Source organism: Dendrobates tinctorius, unplaced genomic scaffold, assembly GCF_039654945.1.
Source record: "Dendrobates tinctorius isolate UK_male_01 unplaced genomic scaffold, ASM3965494v1 ptg000165l, whole genome shotgun sequence".
NCBI lineage: Eukaryota > Metazoa > Chordata > Amphibia > Anura > Dendrobatidae > Dendrobates > Dendrobates tinctorius.
The window spans coordinates 10,163,058-10,173,543 of NW_027361832.1; the positions used below are offsets into that span (position 1 = coordinate 10,163,058).

Below are 10,486 nucleotides of genomic sequence, written 5' to 3' on the forward strand. Positions count from 1 at the left end.
CTCTAAGATGGCTGTGTTACTTGCGCGAGGATCGCACTGCAATCCTTGGACTGGCCGTCGGCTCTCCTGATCTGAGTGTGAGAGCTGCATAGAAATACAGGCTGCCATGTTTGGGCCCGGAGAGCCGCCGGCCAGTCCGAGAGATGCGATCCTCCCACAAGTAGTACACCTGCCGACTGCACCCTAAGGATAGGGTCCCATAATGCACATCGCTGTAATTTTTTTTTTTTTTTTTAAATTCATTTTTTTTTTTGTTATTGTGTGCAGATAAAATACAGCATCTTTCAGCTCCGGCAGTGTGGATAAAAGTTTTACAAATATCGTGCCACTGTCTTTATTTCCATATACCGTATATGAAACAAATTATTTATAGAGACGCTGGAGTTCCCCAGATATGAAACATATTTCCATTTTTATTGCACTTCTGAAGAAATCTAGTAAAATCCGCATGAAACATGGTCAAAATCGTTTTTTTTTCTTTCAACATCCTTGGGTAGTTGAGGGAACAAAAAAAAACGCAGCTTCAAAAGAATACATGTTAAGAAACGCTCTAAATAGTACAATAAACAAAAAAAGGGAAAAAAATTATGCAGAAACTAAAAACCATGGAACTTTGGCTGTTTTATTAAAATCAATGTTAAAAACCCTATCTGAGTTATTGAACAATTCTGCGTTAACAGAACCTAATGGCAAAAAGTGTAGTAGCTCGGCACGGCATGGTTTTTTTTTACCAGTACCTGATTCTTCGTTTCAGACAGTCGGCTTTACCTCCAGCCGGGGGCACCACGACCTTTTGAACTGTCTGTCAATAAGTAAAACCACATCTCCGGGGAGTTGCCTTGTGCTGTCCAGTCATATGGGAGTCCTCCGGCAAGTCCCACCAAGGTCCTCCATGCCCCAGTGCTGCGCCGACACCCTCCATTTCTGGGACTCTAGATTACTTCTCTGATGTTTGAAAAATGAGGAAATGGTTAATGTTGTAACTATTCACCTGTCATAAGTGACTTGGGTAAATATTTAACTTTTTGTGTCATCATATATTAAAGAGAACACCAGATGTGTCACTTGATTTATCAAGTGCGACTTTTTAAAAAAGTTGCAAAATCTGTTGCAAATGTAGTCAAGTCCTCCCTGGAGTGATTTTCCACATTATGCCTCATTCAGACATGGGGAGGAAAGAAAGGACCACTTTCCATCAGTGTGCTGGATACTCATCGGTTTCCCAACGCCATAGCTGAAGCCACAAATTCTATAACTGGAGGCTTCCGGGGGGAAGAACGTTCATTTCCTCCAGGCAGCGGGGCTCTCGGTGCGGCAGCTTCAGAACGCTGATTAAACCCATGTCTGCAGGTTAATAGCGTTTTTTTGACCTGACCGGTTCTCTGTAAGCTTGTCTGTTTGATTTAAAGAAATGGGAAAAACAAATATATGTACAATTACAAATCGTTTTAATTATTGATGCAAAGAGTTTCCATTGACCATTTATGGGCTCTGGCTGGGTTCCATGTTATAATATTAATATAATAATTTTACATGTCTGGGGACTACTTTTTTTGAAACTGGAAAACCCCTTTTAGGCTGCGTTCACACGTCACGGTTTTTGGATTATTTCCTAGAAACAAAGTGCGATGACGCATTTTATTTTTGATGTGTCTTGTGTAAAGTCAGGGCCATACAGAGATATATTGCTGTATTTGTGACATGGATCAGGACTAGGGCAATGATCATGAAGCCTTTGGTTATGCAGAAAAAATCCACAGTGTGTGCACATAACCTTACTGCTGGAATCCACATTAAAGTCCTCCGTGACGGATCTGCTCTAAACTAGTGATGAGCGAGTATACTCATTGCTCGAGTGTCCTCCGAGTATTTTGGCGTGCTCGGAGATTTGGTTTTCGTGGCCTCAGCTGCATGATTTGTGGCTGCTAGACAGCCTGAATACATGTGAGGAATGCCTGTTTGTTAGGGAATTCCCACATGTATTCAGCCTGTCTACAAGCCGCAAATCATACAGATAAGACGACGAAAACTAAATCTACAAGCACGCCAAAATACTCGGACACCCCAGCATGCTCGGGAAAACCCGAGCAACGAGTATACTCACTCATCACTAGTCCAAACCTTTAAATCTTGCTAACAATCTCTCTATGGACGTCAGTAGCCTCTTTGAATGTGAAAAAAAATGGAGTACTTCCCTCTGCTGCCGATTTCTCTGCCCCTAGTAGATGGTGATTGGCTGCAGCAGTTATATAGCACTGAACGTCATCACAGGAGACTGGAAAGCAACGAGACCCAGCAGGGAAATCCATGACAAATCTTAAATTGTCAGTAGAAGTATAGTGTTTTGTGTTTTTTTTTTTTGCTTTTTTAATAATTGTGCCCTTGCGGGTTTTGTTGCCGGACACGCGGATACAATAACGCATAATCTGTACAGGTAACAGGTTTTTATTGCTTATTCTTGATTAATTTACGATAAATATGTTATGGTTTCAGAAAATAATGATTTATTGGTTTTTGAAAGTGAATCTGTCACCAGATTTCAAGATACAGACGTCGCACTGAAAAAAAAAAAAAAAAAAAGCATCAAAAACGCCACATGTGAACAAGCGTCATTTATTATTGTAACTGTAACAATAAAATGAATGAAATGTTTAAAAGCTCATTCACATGGTGCAGTTTTTTCTTCTTTTCATTTTTGACTTTATTTTTTTTTTTTGCCTAATATTAAAGCAAACAGGATTTAAAGTGGTTTTTCATCTCCAAAAAAGTGGACCCCAAATCCTCTAAAATAACAGGAATTACACGCCCCCCTCTCGAGTCCAGCACTAGCTCTTCTCCTCTGCTACTTGGGTTTCCGTGTTTTGGATGCAGCTGTGAAGTAACGACGACAACACACGTCACCGCTGCAGTCAATCAATGATATCAGCGGCTCGTGCCTCGAATAGTACAAATCCCTCCCCAGCAGAATCCGTGTACTTAGAGGTGTTTAGGGCAAGTATGGGATTAGAGGAAGATTCCATTACCTTTCACCTTTTCTAAAAATTTCCTGTTGAGGAAAAAAACTAATGAAAACCCTGTCTGTTTCTACTTGCGTGGTGAACGTTGCTTTCGGTAATGGTCGGCTTGCGTTCTGTGTTGCAGTCAAGCAGTGGTGGTGGATAAGACCATGTATGTGTCCGGGCAGCTCGGCATGGATCCTGCGAGTGGGCAGCTGGTGCCTGGTGGGGTTAAGAATGAGGCAAAGCAGGTAATATTTCTACTGTACTTTCTATGATTCTCCAAACACTAAAAATCTGCTGACCTTTTAGAAGTGACCGTGGAACTGTGGTGAGTCCTAAGTGAGAGCATTTATTTGCCAGTTGCGGAATTTCTTTAAGGCCAAGTTCAGACGGACATATTTCACGGTCTGTAAACTGACCAACGTTTGTGTCTGAGGCTGTCGCTCAGGTCAGGAGGCTCGTGGTTAGTCTGGGCATTGTGGTTCATATACGGACCATGAAATGCATTACAGGAAACCTATTTTGACCGGTCTCGGCTGCACTCCCTCATACCAGACCCCAGCTTCTCGTTTTACCACTTCTTATTAGCACAAACATGGGGCAAACCTCCAGCTTTTCTACCCTGTAAAAATGTATTACATTGTTGTAAAAGCAACCTTATCAGTTTGAGAAACGTTTATTTAAGCTACAGATATGGGGGTAATCTGCCGGTAAGTGGTTTTTAAATCCTGTGTACTCGGCTCACCGGAGCAGCGGCTACAGCGATAAAATGAAGTGATATCTTCCCTGCAGCCGCTCGCTTTCAGTCATTAGGGCATAGCGGTTACACTCGCTGCTCACTACAGAGTAAGTGCGTTGTGATCACTCACCGGCACAATGATTGACAGCCTGCCCTGCAGCGTGTGTGCGCGTAGCAGGCTGTCAATGTTCTGGAGAGATTACAATGCTCTCTTTTTGTAGTTAGCGGTGACTTTAACCTCTCCTTACATCGTCCCGATGACTGGAAGCACGTGGCTAGAGTTGAGGTAACCTTAACTTAATTTTCTCCCAGTAGCCGCTGCTGCAATAAGCCTGACACACGGATAATAAGGGATCAAATGATCCATGAGAGGGATCGGTGTGCCTCTGTAAAGTCGGAGGTGTGGAATGGGCACCATAGAAGGCTTTGCCATGGATCCGTACAGCCCTATGCAGGCTTTATATGGCTGATAATGCACCATAAAGGCGAACAGAGGAAAAATCCTTTCTGCTACCAAAGTCACCCACTACTGTCCTAATTACGGTAACTAAATTCCTGAAATTAATATGTATTAATCTGTAGACAAGGTAGTGGTGATATTTTAGTGATGAGCGAGTATACTCATTGCTCGGGTTTTCCCAATCATGCTCGGGTGGTCTCCCAAGTATTTTGGGGGACACCCGAGCATGCTTGGGAAAACCCGAGCAACGAGTATACTCGCTCATCACTAGTGGTATTGCATCATGTACCATAATAATGGTGCTGTAGATCCTGCTCTGGTAGCCTCAGGGTCGTATATCTGACACTTGGAGGGTAATAGAGCTGAGTATATAGACAATTGGAAATGTAAGATTGCACTACATTTATTATACTTTCTAAATAGAGATTTACATTAACCGCCAAATATCTGAATATCCCCTGTAATAAGAACTGCTCATTCACTGAGCTGGACCGCAAAGTGTTAATGTCGGAAGTGTAACCATCAGAATAGGAGAAATTGTTCCGGTCTTGTATTCAGCCCGTAGTTTGATTCCTATATGTGGCCAATGTTATGTTGATGTTTTTGGAGACTGTAAGGTAGAATATCTCCACCATGTTAGAATATCCGTATGGCATTAACGCATTCACGTTGTTTCCAGGCCTTGGTGAATATGGGGGAAATTCTTAGATCAGCAGGATGTGATTACAGCAACGGTATGTATGATGTCTTAGGCTAAGTGCACACGTTGCAGAAAATTTCTGCACAAAAACCTGAATCCCTTCCCAGAAACCGCACCTATTTTTCCGCGGCGTTTTTTGCGCGGTTTTGATGCGTTTTTTACCGCAGCGGTTTCTAAACGCATGGGAGAAGCCAAAACCGCGGAAAAATCAGCAAAATTAATGAGCATGCTGCGTTTTTTACCGCAATGCGTTTTTTTCGCGGTAAAAAACACATCAATGTGCACAAAAAGTGCAAAATGCATAGAAATGACTGTGCAGCTTATTTTTAGCGGTTTTATAGTGAAAACCGCGGTAAAAACCGCTAAAAAAAACGCTGTGTGTGAACACAGCCTTAGTTATACAGTGTGTGTGTTGCATAAGTGCTTATCTCGGCAGCGTCGAACTGTTCGGACCTCCTGCAACCACATGAATGTGGATTTAGAGCGCAGGTTGTGCATGAGCGATGGTGCGCTTTCCGTCCGCTCTAGGATTGGCGGAGATAGCGCCATGCTCTGCTGTCTCAGTCGCGTACAGGAGCAGCAGCAGAACCTGAGCCTCATTCACACAGGGGTATTTGTACTTCTCATTCATATGCTTGTTGGGGGTCCCAGCGTCTGACTTCCTTGTGATCACAACATTTTGGTTGTCTAAAAATGGATTTATTGGCACAAACGCTGACGGGTAAAGAAGCAACGCCGTAGCCACACGTCTTTTTGCCACTTTTATTTCACCTGCATATATTGTCTAATAATGATATCGAACATAACGCCGTCCCATGATTTTCTTCTAGTTGTGAAGACTACAGTCTTGCTGGCAGATATCAATGATTTTAATGACGTTAATGACATTTACAAGCAATGTAAGTATTGGGAAAACGTCACCGACGTAGCGTCTACTTTTCTGCACCAAAAAAAAGCATTAACTACATTAACTATCAAAGCAAATCCAAACATTGAGGACTGCGGCCATCCTGCGGCTGAGAAGAAGCCATTCTCGTCTATCTCCAGTAGCTCCAGGGTGACCACCAACCAGCTCATATACGGCACATGGACGGGGATGGTCGTCTGCTCAGTGCAGCCAGTCAAGTGTTTCCACACCGACCTGACAGGAGAGTAGGGTGGACCCCGCGCTGCGCTACTTGCCGCACTACTGAGCTTTGTATATGGAGAATCCGTATTCTAACGCACATGGCTCTGGGATATAACAGGATGTCATTTTAATCTCTCTATTTTCTGCACTTGGGCCGGTAATGATGTGTTTTAATTTCACAGTTTTTCAGAATAATTACCCAGCAAGAGCTGCTTACCAGGTTGCTGCTTTGCCAAGAGTAAGTGTGTGTTTTGTAAAAATGATTCTACACTGGCTAACAGATTTCAATAGGATACGTGTCTGCAAATCAGTCAACGCACAGACAGACTTTGTACAAGCCACTCCACGTAGCGGGTCCCAGGAGCTCCCCGGTTATCACGCTTTCAATCCTATATAAGGATCTGTGGGTCTCCTTGGTTGCGTCCACTAAGTAGCTGCTGACCGATGGAGAAAGCTGAAGGGATAAAATATCCCATGGGACGCAGACTGAGAATTATGCTCAAGAGTAGCCAGGTTTATGTACAGGAGCTCCTGCAATCTTGACAGGCAGAGAGAGCAGTCTCAAGGGCATCCAAAGATTAGTCCTGAGCATAAGTGTTCTAAGGATCCCAGACATCTCTCCTAACTTAGCTCCTCAGGGTAGTTTGGAAAGGAAATAAGGGTTATTCCCAATATATTAAGTTAATAGGATAAGGGACAATTTACAGATCATTGGGGTACCATCTGCTTGTACCCCCCTAATTCTAAGATTTGGGTTCTGTTACTCAGGTTCTGCAGAATAGAGCGGAGATGCGCATGCTCGACCTCAGTACCACTCATTGTCTATGGGACTGCCGGACAAAGCCGAGTGCAGAGTATAATTTTTTTCCATTGTGACTTAATTGGGGCATAGAATGCAGGGTTAAGTCTTTTTTTTATTATTATTCAACAAATATATATAATTTGGTAGAGGAGCTTGGCTGGACCTGGAGTACATGAACCATTCATTGTATACATGTAACCCTGCAATCCCCGACAGCAAGGGGCAACCTGCTGATCACCAACACGGATTTTCAGACCACGCTCTAAACTAAAATGCTTTTCAGGAGCCACATGATAACCTGACAGTCTTCCCATTTTGCCTTTTAGCATTTCACTGTATTCTTACAGGTATATCGGCTTCACTGTAACATCTTTATTGTTTTTGATTTTTTTTTTTTTTTTTTTATAGGGAGGAAGAGTAGAAATTGAAGCCATCGCAGTCCTTGGACCTATCACTGAGGTTTCCAGTTCCCTATAAATGTCATTTTCACAGAACAGTCTTTTTAGTATTTCATAAAATCACAATAACTATAATGGTTGCAACATTCCTAATGTTTAGTGCCGAGGTGCATCCAGGACATTGTATGCAACATTTTGCTGGGCATTGGTATTTTGGATTGGAATAAATGTTATTTCTTCCAGATTCGTGTGATTTAAAAAAAAAAATTAAAAAAAATTAGCAATTGCTTAAAAATGCTCAAACATTGCACCAGTGCAGGACTTGAGTTCTTCTTCTAGTCATTCTCCAGACTTTTAGGCCAAAAACTTGTCCAGTTCCAAAGTCTGTAAGCCATGGCCGTCTGATGGGAGCCCAGCTAACATCCTCCTACCTACCGCAATCCCCAGCACATCTTCTGATTAGTAGGACTGGTGTAACATCGAGCCAAGGCTAAGAATCAGAAGAGGCGCTGTGGATTTCTGCAGGTAGGATGAGGCTCACAGGGCTAAATACCGATGTGGTCGTTGGGTCAAGTTCTGGCCAATCGATTCGCTCATCTCTAATAACGGTGTACCTGTTTTGCCTGGTGTCTTCCTTTTACGGCAGCAGTAAATCTATCTTTTAATAATTTTGTTGTCGCCTATAAACCAGTTTTGATATTGGGATTAGACCCCAAACCAGCACACAAAACACCTAATTTAGACTGACTCCCAAACCCCAACAAAAGGACGTCTGTGATGATAGAAGAAATTTTGATTAATTATTTAGGCTCTTTCTAGAGCAAGAAAGGATAAGTCCTAGGGCACACGTGTTGCCCCTCCAGCACGGTAATAAAAAAACCTTCTATTAGTTTCTTGTGATTAAAGGGACTCTAAAGCACAGCCCAGTAATCTATCAGCGCAGAAGGACTCTTTGAAACAAAGTACAGGTGCTCAGTGCATCATGGCGGGGCTAAACACCTAATGCACCTTCCTACCTGCTTGTTTTCCATTTCTCTAGAGCAGGGCCGACTCCACGTTTTCATGAGCCCCGGACGAAAGCCTCAGTGGGCCCCTTTAACACATACTACAATTCATGCTGCATAGATACGGCAGAGAAATATATAGTACAATGCCAAAGATTTCACTTACTACTTACATTACATGAGTGATGTCTATTATAAATCCTACATTAGTTTTGAAACCGTACAGTATAGTCTTCCAGTATTATGGGTACTACAACGTGCTCCATACAGAATGAGCCCCATATAATGCTCCATACAGTATGAGCTACATTCATAATGTTCCATACTGTATAGGATGGGCCCCATGCTCCAAACATAATGCTCCCAATATGATGGCCCTGAATATAATGGGTCCCATAAGCCTCATATATGATGCTTCAGTGTATGAGGGCCTTATTTAATGCTCCATATATAATGGGCCCCATATATGATGCTCCAGTGTATAATGGGCCCTATATTTGATGGTCCCCATATGTTGCTCCAAACATAAAAAAAAGAAATACCTCTTCTCATTGGCCACTGCTCTGCTCCAGATGTGTCTGCCGGCTCTCTCCATTGACTTCAGGCAGAGGGCGCACACCAGTGACGGCATCGCTAGAGATGAGCGAATTTAATCGGGTCCCTGCTTATTCAGCAAGCTATATCACTTACCGAATAAGCTACAGAGGGAACCCGGATACATGGAGCAACACCGGCTGATCAGCTGTCCAGCTCCGCAGCTGCATGTGTCGCGGCTGTGTCACAGTCACAATACATGCATGGAGAGCCCAATACATAGGCTTTCCATACATGTGTTGTGACAGTGAAACATGCGCGACACACGCAACTGCGGTGCCAGACAGCTGATCAGCCGGTGTTGCTCCATGCAGCCGGGTTCCCTCTGCAGCTTATTCAGTAAGCGCTATAGCTTGCCGAATAAGCAGGGACCTGAACAAATTCGCTCATCTCGAGTCATCGTGCCCTCTGACCTGAAACGTCAGTCAGAAGACGCTGCAGTGGAGGAACGGGGAGAGGTAAGTATCTCAAGTACAAGAGCCCTGAGTAAGCGGGGGGATCATGTGCGGGCTCCGACACAGGCATTGGGCCCCCATAGAGCGCTGGCGTCCCCGATGGTGAGTGGGCCCCCCCGGCCTGCTCATGCACCCCGGCACTTGCCTGGATGCAGATGCCGGCACTGCTCTGGAGAATAGAAAGACTCCAAATGTGATCAGAAACCACTGTTTGGGCACATGGCAGGGCTCGGAAGTGATGAAGCAAAACTTGACTATTGTAGCGTTAATTTTAGACTGTGGACGCCTTGTTGCATTTACAGAGCCCCCAGGATGCCAATACAGCAGAAAACCTGAACAAGTGACTCAATTTTGGAAACTACATGCCCTGAGAAACTCTTCTAGGGGGTGGAGTGAGCATCTTGAACCCATAAGTGCTTCACAGAAGTTTATAATATTGGGCCATGAAAATGAAATTACTTTTTTTTCCCCATTTTTGCAGGGGTAAAAGTATAAAAATGGAACCCCCAAAATTTGTTGTGCACATCCTCCTGAGTACACGGATACCCCATATGTGGTCGGAAACTACTGTTCTGACACACGGCAGGGCTCGGATGGGAAGGAGCATCATTGAACTTTTGAAGCACAACTTTTGCTAGAACAGATTATGAACACTTATCACATTTGAAGAGCCCCTGACATGTCAAAACAGCGGAAACCCCCCACAAGTGACCCCATTTTGGAAATTACACCTCCTGAGGAATTCATCAAGAGGTGTGGTGTTAATGTTAAACCCACAGATGATTCACAGAATTGTATAACATTGAGCTATGAAAAACAAAAATATTTTTTTTACGCTGAAATGTTTAGACCAGAATTTTTAATATTCAAAAGGGTTAATGGGAGAAATTTCTCCTAAGTACGATGATTCCCCCCATATGTGATCGGAAACTACTTTTACACTATACAACAAAGCTCAGAAGGGGATGCACGCCATATTGGGGGTGCAGATTTTACTAAATGGTTTGTGGACGCCATGTCACATTGGCAGGACCTGTGTGGTGCCAGGACAGCAGAACCCCCTCAAAACTTACCCCATTTTGCATACTACACTCCCCTCAGTTCATCTAGGGTAGCCATGAGAAAATTGACACCACAGATGTTTGACAGAATTAAATACCATTGGAGGGTGAAGAAAATTACATTTTTAACACTAAAATGTAGTTT

The 10,486-nt window shown here is 43.3% G+C and overlaps 1 protein-coding gene across 3 annotated transcripts in view; it reads left to right on the top strand.

The window, feature by feature from the left end:
* Positions 1-7,535, top strand: part of RIDA (reactive intermediate imine deaminase A) — a 30,015-nt gene extending 22,480 nt beyond the window's left edge. For all 3 annotated transcript variants that reach the window (XM_073550478.1, XM_073550479.1, XM_073550477.1), the window contains exons 2-6: positions 3,142-3,247; positions 4,878-4,932; positions 5,729-5,797; positions 6,210-6,265; positions 7,238-7,535. In XM_073550478.1, the coding sequence (XP_073406579.1) occupies positions 3,142-3,247; positions 4,878-4,932; positions 5,729-5,797; positions 6,210-6,265; positions 7,238-7,306 (355 nt within the window). In that variant the 3' untranslated portion in view covers positions 7,307-7,535. The remainder of the gene's footprint in view (positions 1-3,141; positions 3,248-4,877; positions 4,933-5,728; positions 5,798-6,209; positions 6,266-7,237) is intronic.
* Positions 7,536-10,486: the final 2,951 nt, after the last annotated feature.